Consider the following 24,584-nt stretch of genomic DNA (forward strand, 5'->3'; position numbering starts at 1 on the left):
TCATTGAAAACTTGGCAGCTTTACTTGACAATTAAATTGGTTTAATACCATGGATTGTGCGACAAATATATTCTAACAATACTTACTTGAGTTTGACTTGTATATTGCTTTACGTGTTCTTTTTTGGTCCTCATAATACTTGCATCTCATCGACCCCCCCCCCCCCCCCCCCCCAAAAAAAAAAAAAAAAAAAAAAAAAGCAAGATTAGCCCATCTAAAAAGCAACTCTGTTTTTTTCTTCTTTTTCTACATATAATTGGAAAACTTTTTGAACATTATCATCTTAGTGTCTGTCTTTTTATAATCTGAGTGTCTGTCTTTTTCCTTTTTGAACTCATTTATATATAGTCATTATCGTAGTAAGCGACATAACATGGCCAATCTGCATAATCTGGTCCTTCTCAGTTGAGCCTAATCAAATTTGTTGGAACTGATTTCAACCAATGAAGGAAAAAAAAAAAAAAAAAAAAATTGCTTCTACAGTTTTCAGTATCAATGTGATTCAGCAGACTGGCAATGAGACCAGTATTCCTTCACCAGCTTTCCAAAAAGCGAGCCTTCTGTCTTCATTAACTTCATTGGCCCATCATACTCCACTAATTTTCCTTCAAAACAAAATTAACATATTTGCTTCAAAATTCTTCACCAAAAACATTTCAAAATACTATAATAAAGTCTGCATTAAAGGAGCTTTTAATATTAGCATGATAGGAAAGGCATAAAATGATATTAAAGCAAGCATACCCACCATCGCTGATGCCAAGAACCATAGTGCAATCCATCACAGTTGGTATTCTGTGAGCTACTGTGATTACAGTACAATCTTTGAATTCCGTTCGAATGGTTTTCTGAAGAATCATATCGGTAGCATTGTCAATGGAAGCAGTTGCTTCATCAAGCACCAGTATCCGACTTCTCCTCAAAAGGGCACGTCCCAAACAGAATAATTGCTTTTGTCCCATACTCCAATTTGATCCATCATCCACAACTTATTACAAACAAAGTCATGATTAAACTAAGTTAGTATCAATTTGGCATCACAGGCATAAGAGTGTCACTAACATTCATTACCTAAGGAGTCTAGCCCATCTTTTTTTTCCTGAACAGCCTCTTGAAGCTGACACTTCCCAAGAACCTTGAGCATCCCAAACAAATTATTATCGATCAGTCCACTCGGACAAAAAAAAAAGAAGAAGAAGAAATAACCCAAGAAGGCCACCTTGTATTTAAAGTATTACCTCCCATATTTCCTTGTCAGAATGTTGAGACAAGGGATCCAAATTGTATCTCACAGTCCCATTGAAAAGAGTAGGATCTTGAGGTATTATTCCGAAACGTGACCTCAGGTCATGAAGTCCAATTGTACAGATGTCAATGCCATCTACTATAATCTTCCCTCCAGCAGGCTCTACCAGACGAAACAGGGCTCCAACGAGAGTAGTCTTCCCACTGCCAGTCCGACCAACTATGCCAATCTTGTCGCCTCCTACGAATGTGCAGGTGATACCGCAAAGAACAAGTGGTGCATTGGGTCTATACCTGATCTGTTTTGTGACATCACTTTTTTTTTTTCAGTTTGGAGTAGAGTTCAACTTCTGTAAAGTTTTTAAATTTATTAGTTTACCTGCAAATCATGCAACTCTACTTTGCCCAATGCTGGCCAATTTGCTGGAGGGCAATTTTGTTCAATGACTAGAGGTGCTTCGCTTGGTATGTGCATGTACTGATTTAGCCTTTCTACTGAAATTACATAATTTGCAAGAGTGCACTGATTCTGAATTGAAGCGACAAGGGACCCGTTTAATGAAATACCATATGAAATTGCCATTCCGATAAATCCTACAGTAATTCAAATAATTGTCATTAGAAACCCAAAAAAAGTAGAAGTATGGCGCTAAAAATAAATATGTTAAGAGACTAACCGGGGCTGTAAGTTTGAGGAGGAAGCAGGGCAATGCAGAGTGCCGCAGATGCCAGAACTATTGCACAGAGTATTTCTAGCCTCTGAATCAACCACTCATTTGCTGCGAAATTGTGGAAAAATGGGCTTGCATTTATGTCAATGAGGTGTAGATTCTTTCTGAAGAACCGTTCTTCCTCTTCAAAGGCTCTAATCGTTACAACTCCTGCCATAGACTCAGCAAGATGGTTTGCTACCAAAGACTTGGTTGTGCCGTTGATCCGCATTAACTCTTTTGCAGAGGATAAATAATATCTCTGTAGATTTTAAGGATGTTATCCATCGAAAATTTCCATGTTCCAAGTCATTTTATCCAAACACTCAGCAGGGAGTCAAAAGTATTAAATCTTGCACGAAGTTTCTATATTTTTCCCTCAACGACATCCCTTATGTTCTTCCTCAAAATAAATTGTGGCATGGCTTTGCAGATTTCTTATTTTATTTCAATATATATTCAAACAATTTACATAATATTTATGTTCAATGTATAATTACCTGTAATCGCAGAGCGAGAAAAATTGTTGGTGCTGAGACAAACAAGACTTGCCAGGTGATAACAGCTACTACCCCGAGATTGGCAGCAGCAACCATGGAGGTCCCAAAAGCAAAGCTTAAGCTAAATGGGATATCAATGTCAACAATACTTAAATCTAATGAAACCTACACAGGATAAAAAATACACAAGTGTTAAGTCTGGTTGTACTAATCAATATTCTGTCTGTAATGTAACCAATAATGAACTTTTGAGTTTCTGATACTTAAATCTAATGAAACCTATACAGGATCAAAAAATACACGAGCGTTAAGTCTGGTTGTACTAATCAATATTCTGTCTGTAATGTAACCAATAATCAAACTTTTGAGTTTCTGATACATACCCTACTAAGTATCCTTCCCAAAGGTGTGGAGTCGTAGAAGGACATGGGTGCACTGAAAAGGGAGTTTTGCAGTTGCGAAAATAAAGACTTGGATGATTGAATACCCAACACAACCACGTAAAGAGATCTAAAAACTAAAAAAATTGTTGAAGCAAATCCAATCAGCAAATAAACCATGATCAACATTAATGAGCTAACATGAGGATTATCAACATTAGCAGCCATCCAAGAGCTCTGAGCTATCTGACCAATCACAAAGATAAGGTGGCAAAGCATGGAGGCAGAGAAATACAAGAACCCTTTGTTCTGATTTAGATATTGTTTGTAAGGCTTTAAACCCATGTCTCCTTCTTCTCTTTCTTCTTGTTTTATCAGTTGATCGCTTTTTGATGGTTTAAATTGATTCTTTGCATAACTTTTCTGAATCTCCGTCGCTGAAAATGTTCCATGATTTTGGACAAGACTAGAAGTGATGTCTTCAAGCCTTTTAGAACCAGCAGTCTTTTTGTGAGCATTGACAAGGTCTTGAAATTCTTGGCTTAATGACAATAACTGATGGTAAGGAGCTGCCCTTAGGATTTCTCCACCTGACATCAACTGCCAATTACAAAACCAAATAGACCTCATCAGGTGAGTTCAGCCTCAGTCACCTGCTTTCTAATTTACTAACTAGTTTCATTCTGGACATTCTTACTAGTGTCATTCTACCAACCGAGCTTAAGTTTCATATAAGATAGTTTCATTCTGGACATTCTTACTAGTGTCATTCTACCAACCGAGCTTAAGTTTCATATAAGAAACCAACTTCATAAACATAGGCAGACATGGTAGAGTGTTATCCTTTCTTTCAACTTAGTTGATCAAATTTGAAGTTATTTGAATTTTATAGGAAATGCAAAAGAAGATAATAAATAATGCAAGAGCATTTGCCAGGAATTGAAAGTAGACTAACCAAAACAGAATTAAATGCAGGCAGGAAATCAACTTGATGGGTCACAAGTATGACAGTCTTCCCCGAAAGTGCTTCCATAACATATTCCTGAAAAGGTGTAAAAGTAAGCTTCAGCTGAAAGGTATAAAGCAAACAAAAAAGGCTATTACTTCTAATGTGAGGAAATTTTAACTACATTGAACAGGCTTTTTGCAGTATGTGCATCAACAGCACTGAAGGGATCATCCAAGAGATATAGATCCGCATTCTGATAAAGAGCACGGGCTAGTTGGATTCGTTGCTTTTGACCACCACTCAAATTGACTCCTCTCTCCCCTATTTCAGTTAGATCACCATAGGGAAGCAAGTCAAGGTCCTTTAGTAGTGAACATCTTTCAAGTGTGTCATGATATCTTTGACCATCCATGACAGAACCAAATAAAATATTGTCTCGTACTGTTCCTGTTTGGATCCACGCTGTTTGTGAAACATAGGCAATCTTCCCATAAACTTGAATCTGAAAAGTCAATATTTAAAACTAAATTAGCTTATGCTGATAAATCCAACTTCTTTGAAAAAACCAAGATGAGAATAGAGTAAGCTGGCAGAAACTGAAGGCGCAACTTAGAATATATTGGATTTTGCAATTATAAGAAACCAAGGTATATGATAACAACTTACACTTCCTTGAACTTTTGGAACATCTCCTAGAATTGCGGCTAGAAGGGTTGATTTGCCTGAGCCAACTTCTCCGCAGACAGCCACCTTTTCGCCACATCCAACCTGTAAATCAATATTTCTGAGAGAGGGCTTTGCTAAATTCTCTTCCCATGAAAAATCTGCCGTGTTGATAATGACGTTGTGATTCACACTCTCCAAGTTGCATTTGATCCGGACACTTTGTGATTGTAGCTCTGGCTCTTCAAGGAAATTCAAAATTCGTGCAAACGAAACCTTTGATTGAATGACCGCAGCAAAAACATCAGGAATGGAGGAAATAGGGTCCTGAACAAGGCGTAAAGTTGCCAGAAAAGTGAAAACATTATTTGCATGCAAGGGAACATTGAGGAAGTAACATGTGACAAAAGTTACAGCTGAGACTAAAACAGGGGATGTCCAAAAGAGAATGAGATGATATGCTCTTCTTAATTGCACCGATGATAAACATTTGTACTCCACATTCCTTAATTTTTCTATCACACCCTTGAAATGGGTTTCCCAAGCATATAATTTCAACACCTTCATGTTCACAAGAGCCTCGGAACTAGCCTTCAGTCTATCATCTTGTGCCACCATAAGTTTAGTCTGAAACTTATGTTGTAGCTTTGCAAGAGGTGCATTGCAAATCACAGTGAGAATTATCACCACCAGGGCTGCAATTGTAGCGAGCCCAACTGCTTGAGAAAGAATCACTAATGAGATACAGAGCTGAAGGCTTGTTGTCCAAATCTGATGGAACCAGAATGGGAATTCTCCAATCCTATAGGTATCCACGGTTACATAATTCATAATCTCACCGTTGGAGTGCATCAACCTGGCAGCATTAGTTAATCTCATTTGCTTCTTATATGTGGCTGCTGTGAGCAAAGACTTCACCTTCATACCAATAAGTCTGGTTCTGAAGTACCACTGCCTTTGCGATAAAGATTCAGTGCATTTAGCAAGGAAAAGTGATATGGCCAATACATAACCTTCATACTTGAAACTCTCTTTTCCCTCAGCAACCAAAATGAAGGCATTAAGTAGCAGAGGACCCGCTGAGGTAGCGATTATCTTGAGCAAGGCAAAGAATCCGGACAGGCAAATCTCTTTCAAGTGGCACAAGATTATAGTCTTCAAAATTGATGGCTGGAAAAATGGATCAGTTTGCTTTTGTTTGTCCAACTGCTCCAAGAACGACAAGTAACAACTCTCTGCTGTATCTGCTTCACTCAACTTGGGTATATCGTCATCCTCAAGAGTCTTTTCCCTTCCCCTTTTCATCAATGAATTCAACCACCAGAATGAAAATCTACTGAGGGATCTAGCTTTGGCAAATGGAGTAACTGGATCACCTTCACTGACTCCATTAGACTCATCCTTCAAAGGTGTATAAAGATCATTCTGTATGCCACTTTCATCACTCCCTTCACATTTATAATCCCTACAAGAACACAACAGCAATAATATTGCTCCTGGAAAAGCCAAAACATCCAGAGCTATTTTTAAAGTTATTTGTTTGCTTAAGAAGGCAGCATACAGAGATAGTAAACACACAAACCCAGAAGACAAGAATGCCAGTACAGATAAAAGTTGCATCGGTGCCTTTGAAAGGTGCTTGACCCGGATACTCACTGTTAAACCAACCAACAAACATGTGAAACCTTGAAATAAAGCTTGAAACCACAAACTCAAAGGCAAAGCTGTCTGTGTTTCCTTCAACTTCTCTTCCAGAATCCAGATGCCCAGGAACAAGTACACCATTCCAACACAGCTGTTGAAAATGGCAGAAGTAATCTGCAGACTGGAAAAGCCTTGAATCCTTGCTGGAATGTGAACATTTTTGGATGAGGATGAGTTTGTGAAGATGACCATGACCAAAAGCAAAGCATTTAAGCAAATGATCAATCCGAGGTTGATGCATGCATATGGCTCTCCACTAGTGTCTGAGTAACCGGGTTTTTCACAAAACGCAGTCCATTCCACCATCTTTATTCTTCAAGCCCTGCACTGCACTGCAATTCAAAAGATAGAGGAAGAAGATGATATTAAGTACTAGTTCAAATCAGACTGACATGGAACTTTATAATAATAATGAGAAATCGAGGAGGAGTATGATTTAAAAATAAAAAGATTGTGACCTTAAATGCGCCTCAGAACAGAACGTGCTCCACTTAGGAAAAAGCCGACTTAGAGCACCAAAACTAATCTTTAAAATAATTATCGATTTTTAGGTGCTACTGTTTCTGGTAATATAAAATTAAACAATAATGTGTTTCATAGGAGACAGTCCTAATGTCAATTATCATTTGTGCTGTATATCATACTATGAGTTCAAATTTAATACGTCTTTCTTACTTGGGCATTGAGCATTTATCTTTAAGAATTGAATTCCCTACAATGAATGGCTGTCAAAACTCTGAAAAAGAAAATTGGGTAATTTTTTCTTACTCTTCCATAGAATCATTCATATGGGATCATTATCCCCATGAGTACAATCAATCTAAGTGATAAATTCATTTGGCCTAATCATTGCATAGAAATGTCAGGATTGAGTTGATCGAAGTTCATATAATTTATTATTTGTTAATTTTTTTGGTCGATCGGTGAATTGAATGAACAAAACAATATTAATAGAAAGGGAGTATTCATTGGAGGGTGTACAAATTGACCAAACAGGAATCTGAGGAAAATGATGCTTATAGTTTGGTATCATATTTTGTCGTTTTATTTTCAACTCTTTCCAAGTTGTCTGTATCATATTTTGTTGTTTTATATTCAACTGCTTCCAATTTGTCACAGACAAATTAAGGACAAAGCCAAGAAAAAAAAGAATAAAAATAAAATAAAAAATAAACCTCTTTTCATATTTGTGTGTACAAAATCGTTTTCTACTGACCCATGACTTAAAAGTTGCCTCAACATTATTTTCTTGTCGATACAATTAATTAAACTGTAATTGACATTTGCACGTCTTCACCTACCCAATTTTAAAAGACTACAATACAAAGGAGGAGATATTGCAATATAAAAATAAAATATGAGGGATGTTTTCATGATTTCTAGGGCTAATTACACTTTGGAACATTTTAAATAGTTTTAAGGAAAATGATCTAAAAGATTAGAGGCTTATAGTTTGGTATCATATTTGTTGTTTTATTTTCAACTCTTTCCAATTTGTCCCAGACAACGTAAGGACAAAGCCAAGAAAAAAAAATTAAAAAAAAAAAAACCCTCTTTCATAGTCATATTTGGGTGTACAAAATCATTTTCTATTGACCCGCGACTTAAGTTGCCTCAACATTATTTTCTTGTGAATACAATTAATTCAACTGTAATTGACATTTGCACGTCTTCACCTACTCAATTTTAAAAGACTATAATACAAAAGAGGTGGTATCCCAACATAAAAATAAAATATGAGGGATGTTTTCATGATTTTTAGGGTTAATTACACTTTGATACATTTAACTTGTAGGGTTTTGTGATTTACACATTTGACTTTTAAACATAGTAATTTAATCCTCAATTTTTAAATTTATTGTAGAATAATTCAATTTCCAATTTTGACAAAACAAATTGATAATAATTCTGCTCAAAAACTTGCAAGAGGAAAAATCTATCATTGTAGGAAATTTCTAGAGTTTGTAAGGAAAGAGATTATGGTGTTGATCGATGGAGAGAAAGGAACAGTGTTACCAACTTATTTGATCAAAATTGGGGATTAAATCAATTATAATAAATTTAAAAATTGAAGGTCTATATTGCGACGATCCAAAGCTAAATGTCTAACTTGCAAAACTCTACATGTTAAAGATAATAAAATGCAATTAACCATAATTTTTAAAACAAAAACTATTTCTATAAAATGGACCAAAAAATGGGTGTAATTGTAATTTCTCTAATTAATATTGGTTCCAAGTTCGAGTTTCACCTTCTCTTTTTTTTTTCATCTACACCTGACGTTTGATGAAAATTCTTTTAACATGGTTGAGGTTTGAAAAATCATCACTTCCACCTCCGAAGTTTGGAAAAATCATCTTTTACTACTATTGGAGTTGATTTTTGAGTAAATTGATTAATTAAACTCTATTTTACCCCTTAATAATTATATATCAAAACTTTGTTTTATAATATTTTTATAATAATACATATTAAAAATTGAAATTTATTTATCATATCTTAGTTATGTTATTTATCCTTATATAAATGAAATTCATAGTAAATGTAATATACGGTATATTATATACATATAATATTTTTGTTTTTTTTTTTAAGTTTTATAATTTTTTTATTAAAAAAAAGAAAAGAGAAAAGTGCTTTTATCCTAATAGGTTTGGTTATAAGTATATTTCAATTTTATTAGGAAATTGAAAAAAAAAAAAAAGAAGAAGAGGATATTTGCTCTATTTTTTGTTTTATAAAAAGGAAGGAAAAATACGTTTATTTTATTTTTATGTTGTTTTCAACTTTGCGACGCTAGGGTACTGGGTAAGTCATCTTCTTCTTCTTTTTATTTTCTTCTAACCCTAAAAGCTATTAGGGTTAATATTAAGGGCTTCCGATCTTAATTTAGAATTTTGGTATCCATTTAAAATTATTAGGGATAAAGTATCTTTAGAAATTTCGATTTCTGATCAAGTTTCAGAGTATAGAAAAGAAGATCCTGAATCTTTGAAGTGGTTCAAGGTTGATTTTTCTGATCTTTTTATGTTATAAGATATTATGTGAGATATTTTGGAGTTATAGAAGTATTGATTAAGGTTGAATTGAAGAGTTATTGTTGAAACCCTAATCTGGAATTTATTTGGGATCTGCACAGAGTGACTATTCGAATTTATTTAAAATATTTAAAGGTTGCTTTTGGCACTAAAATTTTTATGGATGAAAATAGACGTGTTTATAAATCAATAGAAATTTATTTGGGGTGATTTGTATTTGTTTTCAATTTATTATGAAATTTTGAATTTATGCTTTCTGTTTGGTTTTTCTATGCGACTGCAATATGGATTGTATGTAAAAATTCAAAACAGATCCAAACAAAATTATTTTTATCTGAAAATTTGTATACTATACCCTCTATATGTCTATGTCTAATATTAGTATTAAAAAAATTTAGCTTCAAATTCTTTATATTTTGGCCGTGGTGATTTTCTAAATTACCTATATCTAGCTGTCTGAATTTATTTCTGGTCCATTTAGTAAAGAATAAAATTTGATTTAAAATAGATTTGATCTCTATTTGACCTAATAATTTTTATATAGCATTATTACTATATATAGTTAAAAGTTTTAAAATATTACTGCTTTTGGAAATGTATTTTATTTTTAATGAATTTTTGTATAGCCTGTGAAATGATAATTTCCAGTTTTTGTCAATTAGTTATTAAATTTAATTTGACCATATTTTCGACCTTTGTTTGGCTTTTAAAATTTTATAGTAGTATACATAGTGTCTAGTTTTAATTTCAAATAAATACAAACTTTCATGAAAGAGAAACAATTTGAGCATTAAATGAAGGTTTCTGAAAATCTAATAGTTTCAGTATTTTCTTTATTAATTTTTCAATGAGTTTTGAATGGTGTTTCATTATTATTTTATGAAATTGTTTTAATCACAGTTACTTATGTATGTGTACAATATCCTCATAATTTTTTAGATTTAGATGATATCGTTTGAATAAGGAATTAATTTCTTGTTTAGAAATTGTTTATAGATTAATAAGTTTTTATTTGGCTTTTGGTGATTTGATCTTGTTTTAAGCTTATGATTTTAAGATTTGGGGATTAGGCTATGATGATCTTATGGTATTAACTCTTATTCATTTAGTTTGAATTTAAGAGCTTGATTATGAAATTTATACATAAGATGATTATGGTATAAGATGATTATGCTTTTTACTTATGAGAGATTGTTGGTTTTATCCATAGGTTGTTTAACTTTTGTGGATTGTGCTGATCAAGGTAAGTTATTGGACTTTTAAAAAACTAAAACCATAGCAAATATGTACTTATGTTATTGATTTTTTTTATGTTTTATGAAATATATATGTATTGTACAAATCAAATGTTGGATAATTGATATATATATTTTTTGCTCTAGTTGTTGGTATTTAGTAGGCATTTATGGATATGTTATGATATGTTTTCGGGTGTTGAGATTAATCATGTAAGGGTATTTCTTAGTGATTTATGGTTCTTTACCTTCGTGTTTAGATGTATTGTTTCATGTGGGAGGACCTACTGATGATCATAGTAGGGGTATGGCTCATACCTTCGAATGTGAGTGTTTGTTTTTAAAATTTATGTTTACTAACTTGTTACATGCCTCACACACGAGTTGATTCAGATTTTAGATTACCGACGGGTAATATTATGTTATGTAAAATCTTAATAAGTATTTAACAATTAGAATTTATATTAAAATTATGTTTATATTGTTAAAGATTATTTTCGGATATTTATTTGTTATAATTTTAAGTATTTTCTTATTTTATATTTATGAAAAATCCAGTAGCTTGCTGAGTTTTATACTCATTAAATATTGTTATGGTTTCAAGTTCACCATAGTTACGAGGTAGCTGGATTTGGCATATGTTGATGGTGTTTTAGTTGTTTTAATTTTTTCATTGTAGTTGGTTGGGAGGACCTTTTGAGTGTAGAAGTTTGTATTTTGTTCTTTTTTTTTGGGAGAAGTTTTAAGATATTATTTATTAATGATGTTTGGAGACTTTTTATGTTCTGCATTATAAATTTTATTAAGTGTTATAAGTATGACTTTTATTACATTTCGAGTATATAGACTTGGGGTGTGATAATAAATGATATCTTTTATTATATATTATTATAAAGTAATTAAGTGTTATAAGTATGACTTTTATTACATTTCAAGTATATAGACTTGGGGTGTGATAGTAAATGATATCTTTTATTATATATTATTATAAAGTAATGATAGAATAATATTAATGTAAATTTGGCACGTAGGGGTAAAATAGGACTATTTTACCTGCATAAATCATTTTTATCAAAAATCAACTTGAAAGTTAGTAAATGATAATTATCCAAATTTTAAAGGGTTAAATGATGATTTTTTACTCCTCAAACTATAAGAAAGTTTCTGTCAAACTTCAAAGGTGTATATAAAATTTTTCTAATAAAAAATTGAAAACCTGGAACTCTGAGTGTTCAAAATACTTGTTATTGTTCCATTTTCCAATTTGAGATCTTTATTTATTTATTTATTTATTTTTTTGTATATTGTGATTAGGAAGGCTAGTGATGCATAACTGGGATGTTTTATTTTTTAATTTATCTATAGTTTACATAACAAAAAAATACATCCAATTCATATATAGGATGATAGATATGTGAAGGTCATTAAATTGAAACACTATATTATTATTATTATTATTATTTTGAAAGAGAAACATTATATTAATTAAATTGGTTTAATGCCATGCATTCTAAGATAAACAGATTCCAAACATATTTGCCTTGAGTTTGACTTGTATATTGGTCGTCATAATACTAGCATCTCATTGAACCCAAAAAAATAAAAAATAAAAAAAATTACTTGCATCTCATTAATTAATCGTAAGTAATTTGTTCATGAAATAAAATAATCATAAATAATAATGTAGAATTTATCCTGGCGGGAGCTAATTCATGGTAGCCCTTCTCATAAGTAACTGTATATGTATATTTTTTTTTAAATACTTCTTTTTCAACATATAATTAAAAAACTATTTGAACTATATAGTCTTTTTATTTTTATTTTTTTAACTCCATTTTATATACATATAGTCACTGTAGTTAAGTAATAAGGAACATAAACATGGCCAATTTGCTTAATTTGGTCCTTCTCATTTTGGTCTAATCAAATTTGTTGGACTAATTTCAACCCAAAAAAAAAACCAAAAAAAAAAAAAATATGTGCTTCTACAGTTTTCAGTATCAATGCGATCCAGCAGACTGGAAATGAGACCAGTGTTCCTTCACCAGCTTCCCAAAAAGCGAGCCTTCTGTCTTCATTAACTTCATCGGCTCATCATACTCCACAAGTTGTCCTTTAAACAAAATGGGCATATTTGCTTCAGAATTCTTGACCAAACACATTTCAAAATATTATGATAAAGTCTGCACTAGAGAAGCTTTTAACATTAACATTATAGTAAAGGCATAAGATGTTAGATAATGGTGCCAAGATAGGAATTTTCTTTAGATACAATTATTAAAGCAAGCATACCCACCATCATTGATTCCAAGAACCATAGTGCAATCCATCACAGTTGGTATTCTGTGAGCTACTGTGATTACAGTGCAATCTTTGAATTCAGTTCGAATGGTTTTCTGCAGAATCATATCGGTTGCATTGTCAATGGAAGCAGTTGCTTCATCAAGCACCAGTATCCTACTTCTCCTCAAAAGGGCACGTCCCAAACAGAATAATTGCTTTTGTCCCATACTCCAATTTGATCCATCATCCACAACTGATCACAAACAAACTCATGATGATGGGTTGGTAATATCAATTGGACATCACATCACAAGCATAAAAGTGTTAATAACATTGATTACCTAAGGAGTCTAGCCCATTTTCTTTATCCTGAACAGCCTCCCGAAGCTGACACTTTCTAAGAACCTTAAGCCCACAGACAAATTATTAACAATCAGTAAACTTGTACAACAAAAGAAAAGAAATAAACCAAGAAAGGCCATCGTGTATTTAAAGAATTACCTCCCATATCTCCTGGTCAGAATGTTGAGATAAGGGATCCAAATTGTACCTCACAGTGCCATTGAAAAGAGTTGGATCTTGAGGTATTATTCCAAAATGAGACCTCAGATCGTGAAGGTCAATAGTAGAAATGTCAATCCCATCTACTACAATCTTCCCTCCAGCAGGCTCAACCAGACGAAACAGAGCACCTATTAGGGTACTCTTCCCACTGCCTGTTCGACCAACTATACCAATCTTGTGCCCTCCTACAAATGTGCAACTGATACCTCGGAGAACAAGAGGAGTATTTGGCCTATATCTGATCTGTTTTGAGACATCAATTCAATTTTTCTCAGTTATGAGTAGAATTCAACTGCTTTATTTTTATTAAATAAACAGTTTTTTTTAACATTGTTTACCTGCAAATCACGTAACTCTACTTTGCCCACAGCTGGCCAATTTGCTGGAGGACGATTTTGTTCAATGACTTGAGGTTCTTCACTTGGTATGTGCATGTATTGATTTAGCCTCTCTACTGAAATTATATAATTTGCAAGAGTGCACAGATTTTGAATTGAAAAAACAAGGTAACCGTTTATTGAAAGACCATACGAAATTGCCATTCCTATTAATCCTGCAGTTTAACACAAATGCTAGTCATTGATAACCTCACGCAGGTGGAAAGTACCAGATGGTACCAAAAATAAATATGTCATAAACTAACCAGAGCTGTAAGTTTCAGTAGGAAGCAGGACAATGAAGAGTGCCGCAGATACTAGAACTATTGCACAGAGTATTTCTAGCCTCTGAATCAACCACTCATTTGCTGCAAAATTGTGAAAAAATGGGCTTGCATTTATGTCAATGAGGTCTAGATTCTTTTTGAAGAACCGTTCTTCTTCTTCAAAGGCTCTAATTGTTACAACTCCAGCCACAGACTCAGCAAGATGGTTTGCTACCAAGGACTTAGTTGTGCCATTGATCCGCATCAACTCTTTTGCGGTAGATAAATAACATCTCTGTAGATTTTAAGGATGTTATCTACCAAATTTACAGGTTTAGACTAAAGGTAGATCAATTAAAAAACAAATAAAAATAATTATTTCCCTCAGGGATAAACCCAGTAGAAAAGCTTTTTTTTTTTCTTTTTTTCTTTTTTTTTTTGTTTTGTTTTGTTTTGTTTTGTTTTCATCTAGTATATCTTCAAGAGCATTTAATCCAAATAGGTAGCAGAGAATCAAACCATATTGAATCTTGCACAAGGTTTCTATATTTTCCTTTAACAACATCATATATATCTGTTCTTCCTCAAATTACTCGGTGGGTTGCTTTGCCTTGCCAGATTTCATATTTCGTTCATTTTTTATATCTATTATATATTGCAAAGAAATTTAAACATTCAAAACAGTTTGCATAATAATTCTTCCAATAAGTAGCAAATCATGTAAGTACTGTTTGTTACCTGTAAACGTAGCGCCAGATAAATTGTTGGTACTGAGACAAGCAAGACTTGCCAGGTGATAACAGCTACTACTCCAAGATAAGCGACAGTACTTATGAAGGCCCCAGCAGCATAGATTAAGCTAAATGGGATATCAATATCAACAATGCTTATATCTATTGAAACCTACACAGGACCAAACAGCATATTATAGTGTTAATTTTAGTTGTAATTATTATTCTATCTGTATTATAACCAACAGTCATACTTTCAGTTTTCTGATACATACCCGACTAAGTATTCTTCCCAAAGGCGTGGAGTCATAAAAGGACATGGGTGCATTGAAAAGGGAGTTGAGTAGTTGCGAAAATATAGACTTTGATGATTGAACACCCATAACAACCACACAAAGAGATCTAAAAAGCACAAGCATCGTTGAGGCTAATCCAATCACCAAATAAACCATGATCAACATTAATGAGCTAACAAGAGGATTATCGACATTTGCAGCCATCTAAGAGTTCTGAGCTATCTGACTCATCGTGAAGGTAAATTGACTAAGCATGGCGATGGAAAAGTACAAGTACCCTCTGTCCTGACTTAGATACTGTTTGTAAGCCTTTAATCTCATGTGCCGTGTTTCTCTTTCTTCTTGTTTTATCAGCTGATCACCTTTTGATGGTTTAAATTCATTCTCTGCATTACTGTTTCGGATCTTCCTAGCTGAAGATGTCCCATGATTTTGGGCAGGAGTCATGTTTACAAGCCTTTTAGGACCAGCAGTGTTGTTGTGTGCATTGACAAGGTCTTGAAATTCTTGGCTCAAGGACAATAGCTGATGGTAAGGAGCTGCTCTTAGGATTTCCCCATCTGACATTAACTGCCAACAAAGCCAAGAATAACTAAAATTATTGCTATAACTGTGAAAAAAGAAAAAAATCATCAATGAGAATTTCTTGCTTTCTAATTGACTAACTAGTATTGTTCTAAACTTTCTTAGTGCAAGTAGCTAAATATAGGAGTTCCACCAATGGCAACAGATGAGCAGATTGACAAATCGAAAAACAGTAGTAACCAAAACAGAATCAAATGCATGAAGGAAATCAACTTGATGGGTCGCAAGTAGGACTGTCTTCCCTGAAAGTCCTTCCATGACATATTCCTGCCAGGGCCTAAGAGTAAGATTCTGCTCAAAGAAACAAAGAAGATAAAAATAAAAAAATAAAAAAAATACTAGTACTCTGAATCTCAGGACATTGTGATTACATTAAATAAGTTTGTAGCAGTATGTGCATCAACAGCACTGATTGGATCATCCAAGAGATATATATCAGCATTCTGATAAAGTGCACGCGCCAGTTGGATTCTCTGCTTTTGGCCACCACTCAAATTGACTCCTCTTTCCCCTATTTCAGTTAGATCCCCATGGGGAAGCAAGTCAAGCTCCTTTACTAGTGAGCATCTTTCAAGTGTTTCTTGGTATCTTTGACCGTCCATGGCAGAGCCAAATAATATATTGTCTTGTACTGTTCCTATTTGGATCCATGCTGTCTGGGAAACATAAGCAATTTTCCCATAAACTTGAATCTGTAAAATCATTGGTTAAAAGTGATGTTAGCTTATTGTCACGGGCCTAACTTTTCCAATGCTCTCGTGCGGCACTTAGCACACCTCCCTTGCTGAGTAAGCCTTGCTCAGAAGCTATCACAATGCGGAAGCTAAGAGTAAGAGAGTAGGAAGTAGGAGAGTTTGAGAGAATGTGGAGAGTACTTGTATTGCTAGAATACTTGGATATGTTACAAATGAGAGTCCAACTCTTTATATAAAGGGTTTGGCACGTATCACAAAAATACAAGGTTCTAGATATGTACACATGTCACCTATTTAGTTAGGGTTCTAGATTATTCTAGGGTTATGTACAAGATATTTACATGGAGTATTATAGAGAGATTTCAATCTACATTAGTCTAGGTTTCTCTTGAATCTTCTAGAATCTTCTGGGCTTTCTTGAATCTTCATGGAGAGTGTAGAACCTTCTGGTTAAACATCAAGGATTCCACTCCTTTTGCACGGAATGTGACACTCTCCCCCACCTAAACTCGCTACGCCCTCGTTGCGCCTTCTTCCTTGCCCGCCGAATGTGATCTTTGAGTTGCCGTTGTATATCTTCATGCTCCCCACTTACTTCACCATCTGGCAGGTTCTTCCCCTTCACCAAGTATTTGGTGTAGTTAGGCATGCCTCTACGTTGAATGACTCGATCCGCAAGTGTAGCTTCCACATTCTTGTCGGGTGAAGTCACTATCACCATGGGTGCCCTTCTTGACTTACCTTTCTTTGGGGCTTCCTTGCCCCCTTTCCCTACAATGGGAAGTGCCCTCTCATAAGGTCCTATCATCCCCTTATGCTCCTTGTGTAATGTTTTGGATTGTTGGGGTAGCGGCTTGACTAAGTCCCCTTCCTTAACCTCTACATGCCTCGTCTTGTTGTCTCCGCAACTTGAGGCCAATGCATGCAAACTCACTTGTTTCAACTCCTTTGGTGCATCTTGCACCTTAGGAGATGTCTTAGCATGGATTGGAGCATCCTTGCTAGGTTCTTGGGCAGCAACTAGGTTGATTTGCTCCTCTTTCTCAACCTGCAGTGCTGATAAAACTTTAGCCCCTCGCTTGCTAGCTTGTTCCATAGGCACCATGCACGTCACTCCCCCATCCATGATGCATAACATGTTTGCAAATGGGAGTGGGAAAGCCTTTACTTGGTTGAAGAATTTCATGCCAAGGACAACCTTGTAGTCATCCATGGACACAACAGATAGGTTCAATTGGCCATCCCAGTCTCCGATGGTGGTTTTCACGCCTCTAGCAACTCCTTGGAGTGGCTTTGCGTCCGAATTTACCGCCTTTACGGAGCCCCTTTCTTTTGTTGCCTTAATCCCAAGCCTTTGTGTCTCCTCCACCGATAGGAAATTATGTGAGGCACTCTTGTCCACCAATGCCTTGGTGGGCAATCCATTGAATTTTGTCTCTACGAACATTAGGCCACCCTTCTTTGTCTCCTTAGAAGCAGCCTTGATAGCATTCAACAATTGTAAGGAACCTATACTAGTTCCTTTCTCTTGCTTCTCCTCGTATTTGGTAGTTATGGCATTCAAAGCCTTCCTCTTCGAACATTCCCTAACCCAATGCAGTCCATCATATAAGAAACAAGAGTTTTTGGGTTTAGAAGCATCCTTACCTTCTTTAGATGTCTTCCACCTTGAACCTTTTGGCTTATGTGCACTTTCTTCCCTTTCATCCTCTTTGGACCTACTAGGTTCTCCCCCACCTTTTCCATGGTTATCTTTCCATTCCTTTGGCTTTGGAGAGTCTCTTTGGTTGGAGTAGTCAATGAAGCCTTTGGCATACACAATGGCACTAGCCAAATCTTGTACTCCATGCCTTTTTAACTCTGTCTTTGCCCAAGGTTGTAGTCCATCCATGAAGTAGAAAAGGGAGTCTTTATCCGATAGGTCCGGGATCTCCAACACCAAGTTTGTGAACTCCTTGATGTATTCCCCGATATGGCCTACTTGCTTGAGTCATCGAAGGCGAATCCTTGCCTCATCTTCGGCATTCTCCGGATAAAATTGCCATTTTAGATCCCTTTTAAAGTCATCAAAAGTATGGAAAGTGCACGTACCTCGTTCTATGTCACTATGCCTCCTCTTCCACTATAACATGGCCGTGTCGTTAAGGTAGAGAGTGGCAATCCTAATCTTTGAAGCATCGTCCACAATGCCCATCGCTTCAAAGTATTGTTCCAAGCCCCAAAGGAAATTGTCGAGCTCCCTCGCATTCCTTACCCCAGAGTAGGACTTGGGCTTTGGCACATCGATTCGCAGCCTCTCCCGTATGGTGGTTGTCCCCGATGCTACCGTCCTCTTGCAAAGAGCCCAATCACCCCGCATTTCCTCCATTTGTGTGTGGATAGCATCCAATTCTTTCTCCAACATTGCACGAAGGTCTGCTACCTCCCCCATGCATTGGTCGCTTGTCAAGCGGAGCTCCCTCCTTAAGGCATCGTCTAGCCCATTGAGTAACCCTCTCACGGCTTGATTAATGGCAACGTCCTCCGACTCTAGCCCATCTAGGCAACTCTCCAGCGCCTCAAACCGTTCATGTACTCGAGTCACATGCTCCTCCAAGCGTAACTCTATGCCAGTCATCACATCCTTGGACTTGGACTTATGCCTCTGCCTCCCCGCATTGGGATTGCGTTGCTCTTCACGACCTCGTACATCGGTAGCTCCCTCCACATTGATGGTAACCTCCGAACTAGCTATCTTGCCTACTTCTACGTTATGTCAACGGTATGCTTGAATAGCAATTGGCTCTGATACCAACTGTCATGGGCCTAACTTTTCCAATGCTCCCGTACGGCACTTAGCACCTCCCTTGCTAAGTAAGCTTTGCTCACAAGCTATCACAATGCGGAAGTTAAGAGTAAGAGAGTAGGTAGTAGGAGAGTTTGAGAGAATGAGGAGAGTACTTGTATTGCTAGAATACTTGGATATGTTACAAATGAGAGTCCAACCCTTTATATAGAGGGTTGGCACGTATCACAAAAATACAAGGTTCTAGATATAAACACATGTCACCTATCTAATTAGGGTTCTAGATTATTCTAGGGTTATGTACAAGATATTTACATGGAGTATTCTAGAGAGATTCAAATCTACATTAGTCTAGGTTTCTCTTGAATCTTCTAGAATCTTCTGGGCTTTCTTGAATCTTCATGGAGAGTATAGAACCTTCCGGTTAAACCTCAAGGATTCCACTCATTTTGCACGGAACGTGACATTATGGTGATAAATCCTACTTCTTGAAGGATGAAAGATGGGAATAAGGTAAGATGGCAAAGAAGTCTGAGAAAATGAAGGTGCAGCATAAACTATATTTTGCAAATAAAAGAAACAAGGAAATAGGCTAACAAATAACCACTTACATTTCCACGAACTTTTGGAATTTCTCCAAGAATTGCTGCTAGAAGAGTTGATTTGCCTGAGCCGACTTCTCCACATACAGCCACCTTTTTACTACGTCCAACCTGTAAATCAATGTTTCTTAACGAGGGCTTTGCTAAATTCTCTTCCCATGAAAAATCGGCTGAGTTGATAATAATGTTGCAATCCACACTCTCCAAGTCGTCCTTGAAGTGGAATTTTTTAGTTTGTAGCTCAGGTGCCTCAAGCAAATTCAGAATTCATGCAAACGAAACCTTTGATTGAATGATCACCCCAATAACATCAGGTATGGATGTAATAAGGTCCTGAATAAGGTTCAAAGTTGCCAAGAAAGTGAAAACGTTACTTGCATGCAGAGGAACATTGAGGAAGCAACATGCACCAAATGTTGCACCAGAGACTAGAATAGGAAATGACCAAAAAGCAAGGATATTATATTCTCTTGTTGACTGCACCGATGATAACCATTTGTACTCCACATTCCTTAAATTTTTCTACCACTCTGTAACACCCCGTCCCAAACCACATCGGAATTCGTGCACGTTGACCGAGGTTGATCGTTGACGAGTGGGTTAAAAGTTGACTTTTTGTTCCAGTTGAAATTTCTAGTTGACCAGGATACCGTGGCGAAGTGCATGATGCCCCGATTTCATAGACTAGTAGCACGTCGAAAACGGAGCTACAGTTTGAAAGTTATGGGCAAAACAAGTCGTGGTGCAAACTGTCCAAAAGGTGCCGGTAGTTGACTTTTTATCGTTGTATAATTTTGCTTTGACTTTTGTATGGTTGTAAAGTACTCGTCGATATGAGTTCATAGACTAGCGGCACGCTTAAATCGGACATCTGGTTAAAAAGTTATAGATGTGTGAAGTTTGCCGGATACCGTAATATTTTATTTTATTTGGCTTAAATGCACAGTAACGCCACCTGTCGTCACCTGATTGGTCCACGTGGATGAACAGTGTCAACCACGGTGGCTTTTATTTGGCAAAAACGACGGGGAGGAGAGAGAAACGACCGGCCGTCGGAAATCGTCAAATTTTCCGGCCGATCCTTGCTACACACGCTGGCCAGACGGGAGCGCCTCCCCATTTCCGGCCAGCCCACCAAATTTCACGGCCACAGGACCTCCGACGCGCCGGGATCGGAGCATTTTCCGGCGAGGCGCCAAAAACCTTTAAACCCCGATTTCTTTGCCGTCCGGCCTCCATTTGCCTCAACGCCGGTCCCGTTGGAACCCTCTCCCCTTGATCTACAAAACCCCCAAAAATCTCAGCCATCGGCCACCGCACGCGCCGCTGCCGGCGACGGTTGCCCGTGACCGCAACGACTCGCCGGTAATCACTGTTCTGGCGAGTACCCAGTTGCACCGCCGGTCCCTCTCAACTGATTCCGACCCCCTAAATCCAAATCTGGGGTCCTTTTCCGCCAATTTGCGATGGATTGAGAGGATTGAAAAGTTGAATCCCGAAAGATTTCCGGCGAAATTCCGGCCACCACCGGTCCGATCTCCAGGAAGTAAGACCGAATTTGTAATCTTTGTCGCTCAAGCTTTGATTTGGTATATTACTCGTCAACTTTGGTTGTCGTTTGTGTTCGCTCCCCGGGTACCCATTTGGGAGTTACCGATTAAAATATTAATATATTTGGTTTGGTGTATTGTGGATGTTTTAGGTGCACGTGCGAGTAGTGGTGTCGATCCTGCGGAGGATCTTGATTGATATACGTGCTAAAGGTGAGTGACCCACCTTCAAATTAATTTCGGGAATTAAATTTGTGAATATTTTGTGTGAATTGAATATGTGAAACTTATATTCTATGTGTCAAATATTTAATTGATTTATTGTGGAAATTATTTTGATTAAAGAAAATATGCATTATATAAATTTATGCCATGTGAAAATTATTTTATGGTATTGAGAATTGTAGAATTCAATTATATATGAAATTCTTGTGGTTTTAACATTATTTTGGGCATGATTTGATTTTCAAATATTTCAAGGAAAATATTTGTTTATGTTGGTGACTTCAATTTTTATAAGTATGCCCATGGAATGTTATGTGATTTAAATTATTATATTTCAAAAATATTTATGCCATTGGAAAAATTTGAATATTTAAATTGGTGGATTTGAGAGCTGGTGGATTTGAAAATTATGGAATTTATATGATGAATTTATGACGATGATTATAAAGGAATTGTGGAAAAATTACGGGTTTAATTGGATGGGATAAACCCGGTATGTTTATGGAAAATTTGAGATGTATTGATTTATGATTTTTAGATGCACCATACACGTACTGGTGTTCTGTTTATATGTGATATGGTTAGTGTGCACACGGATGTGATTAGCGCACAGGTGGGTGTGAGTAGCGCACAGGTGATTTTATGGGTTTGTCCTGTGTTTGCCATCGGATGAGGGTAGGCTGCCCCTCCATGGCCGGGACACCTGTTTGCAGCGGCACGGTGGGACGCCACACGACCGTATGCCGGTTTCTCTCTATAACCTCTTGTCTTGCGGTACCTTGAGACGCTGGGTACTGTTGGCGCCACTGGTATACAGTGGGTGCATCAAGTGATTTTCAGAACTGGGATTTTAAAATAAATATTTTGAAATTGTATTGGAATTAAGAATATAATTAATACTGTTTTTGGTATTTATTTGAATGGGGATTTTAAATTGGTTTAATTTTCCCTTTACTTAATTATTCAATAAATTAATTTCTTTTAATTATAAATTTTGGATGCTTGACTTATTATATTTTATTTGATATTTAGTTGAATAAATTGATGTCTTGGTTTTCGGGGAATACGAATAAAGGATTTTGTGAAAATGTTTTAAAAGGGAAACTTTTCCAACCGAGAGAATTGTAAGGGTTTTGAGAGAAATTATTATTTCCAATTAATTATTATTTATCTACCTAATTATCATGGTATTATAATTATACAGTAGATAGGGTCACTCACTGAGATGATTAGCATCTCATATTTTTAAATTCCATTCCTCTAGGTACCAGGTTTGTCGGTATTCATCCGGAGCGGACTTGATCTTCATCGCTGTCTTAGTTCGAGAAGTACCCTATTCTTCATTCATTGAAATTGTAATATTTCTTTCATCCATGTTGTATTCTATACTTAGTAATACTTCATGAAGCTCTGTATACTGTCTCGGACATTTATGTATTATTTATGCACTGAGTTACTGTTATTCTTTTGGAGTGCTGTAAATTTGTGGAATCAACTTGTAGTATTGTGGGAGGAATAAGGAGATGAATATAGAAGTGTGTTTTCAGTGTAGGAAATTGTGGTAAGTCCAACCCTTAGAGGAGGTTCTGCCGGATTTTCCATTGGAGGTCCGGTAGGGTTTCCCTGGGATCAGGGCTTGTCTAGGGTTCCGGTGAGGAATTTTGGACGGGTCCTGACAACTCTCTTGAAATGGCTTTCCCAAGCATATAATTTCAACACCTTCATGTTCACTAGAGCCTCTAAACTAGCCTTCACTCTTTCATCTTGCGCCACCATTAGCTTAGTCTAAAGCCTATGTTGTAGCTTAGCGAGAGGTGCATTGCAAATCACTATGAGAATTATCACCACCAGGGCTACAATTGTAGCTAGACCAACTGCTCAATAAAGAATTACTAATGAGATACAAAGCTGAAGACAAGTCATCCAAGTTTGGTGGAACCAAAATGGGAATTCTCCAACCCTATAGGCAGCCACAGTTACGTAATTCATAATCTCACCACCAGAGTGCATTAACCTGACAGCATTAGATAATCTCAATTGCTTCTTATATATGGCTGCAGTGAGCAAAGATCTCACTTTCATACCAATAAGTCTGGTTCTGAAGTACCACTGCCCTTGTGATAAAGATTCAACACTTTTGGTAAGAAAAAGTGTTATGGCCAATACATAACCTTCATACTTGAAACTCTCCTTTCCCTCAGCAACCAAAATGAAGGCATTTAGTAGCAAAGGACCAGCCGAGGTAGTGATTATCTTCAGCAATGCAAGGAATACAGACACAAAAATCTCTTTCAAGTGGCACAAAATTATAGTCTTCAAAATTGATGGCTGAGAAGAAGGATCAGTGTTTTTGTTTGTCCAATTTCTCCAAAAACAGCAAATAACAACTTTCTGCTCTATCTGCTCCACGCAACTTTGGTATATCTTCATCTCTGAGAGTTTTCTCCCTTCCCTTTTTCATCAATGAATCCAACCACCAAAATGTAAATTTACTGAGAGACCCAGCTTTGGCAAATGGAGTAACTAGATCACCTTCTACGACGCCATTAGACTCATCCGTCAAAAGTGTATAAAGACCATTCTGAATCCCACTTTCATCAATCCCTTCATATTTATAATTCCTACAAGAACATAACAGAAATAATATTGCTCCTGGAAAAGACAAAATATCCAGAGCTATCTTTAACGTTATTTGTTTGTTTAAGATGGTTGCATACAGAGACAGAAAACAAACAAACCCAGAAAACAAGAATGCAAGAATAGATAAAAGCTGTAGTGGTGCCTTTGGAAGTTGTTTGACCCGGATACTCACTGTTAAACCAGCAAACAACCATGTGAATCCGTGAAATAAAGTTTGAAACCACAAACTTAAAGGCAAATTAACAGTCTGGTTTTTTCTCAACTTGTCTTCCAAAATCGAGATGCCAAGGAACAAGTATATGAATCCAAGACAGGTGTTTGAAATGGCAGAGACAATCTGCAGAGTGGTAAAGCCTTGAAACCGGGCTGGAATGTGAACATTTTTGGATGAGAATGCGTTTGTGAAGATAAGCATGACCAAAAGCAAAGCATCGAAGCAAATGAACAATGCAAGCTTGATGCATGCATATGGCTCTCCACTAGTGTCCGAGTAACCGGATTTTGCACAAAACGCAGTCCATTCAACCATCTTTTTTGGTTGTTTCTAATCTTCAAGCTCTG

The 24,584-nt window shown here is 36.3% G+C and overlaps 2 protein-coding genes across 2 annotated transcripts; both read right to left on the reverse strand.

The window, feature by feature from the left end:
- Window positions 1-205: 205 nt before the first annotated feature.
- On the reverse strand, window positions 206-6,794 carry LOC107414545 (ABC transporter C family member 10-like). The gene is made up of 12 exons (XM_016022682.4): window positions 6,610-6,794; window positions 4,451-6,483; window positions 3,966-4,286; window positions 3,791-3,877; window positions 2,839-3,435; window positions 2,456-2,620; window positions 1,923-2,217; window positions 1,625-1,839; window positions 1,239-1,544; window positions 1,072-1,135; window positions 749-988; window positions 206-605 (listed from the first exon to the last, which is right to left on the reverse strand). The coding sequence occupies exons 2-12, from the start codon at window positions 6,455-6,457 to the stop codon at window positions 493-495; spliced, it is 4,410 nt and encodes a 1,469-aa protein (XP_015878168.4). The 5' UTR covers window positions 6,458-6,483; window positions 6,610-6,794; the 3' UTR covers window positions 206-492.
- A 5,574-nt stretch (window positions 6,795-12,368) lies between these two features.
- On the reverse strand, window positions 12,369-24,552 carry LOC107414524 (ABC transporter C family member 10). Its single transcript, XM_060819596.1, is given in 13 exon segments — window positions 12,369-12,537; window positions 12,721-12,960; window positions 13,049-13,112; window positions 13,209-13,514; window positions 13,610-13,824; window positions 13,915-14,209; window positions 14,653-14,817; window positions 14,921-15,511; window positions 15,707-15,793; window positions 15,898-16,218; window positions 19,618-20,136; window positions 23,064-23,727; window positions 23,729-24,552. Coding segments are annotated over 13 exon segments (4,404 nt in total). The 3' UTR covers window positions 12,369-12,424.
- Window positions 24,553-24,584: the final 32 nt, after the last annotated feature.

Source organism: Ziziphus jujuba, chromosome 8 (assembly GCF_031755915.1).
Source record: "Ziziphus jujuba cultivar Dongzao chromosome 8, ASM3175591v1".
Classification (NCBI taxonomy): domain Eukaryota; kingdom Viridiplantae; phylum Streptophyta; class Magnoliopsida; order Rosales; family Rhamnaceae; genus Ziziphus; species Ziziphus jujuba.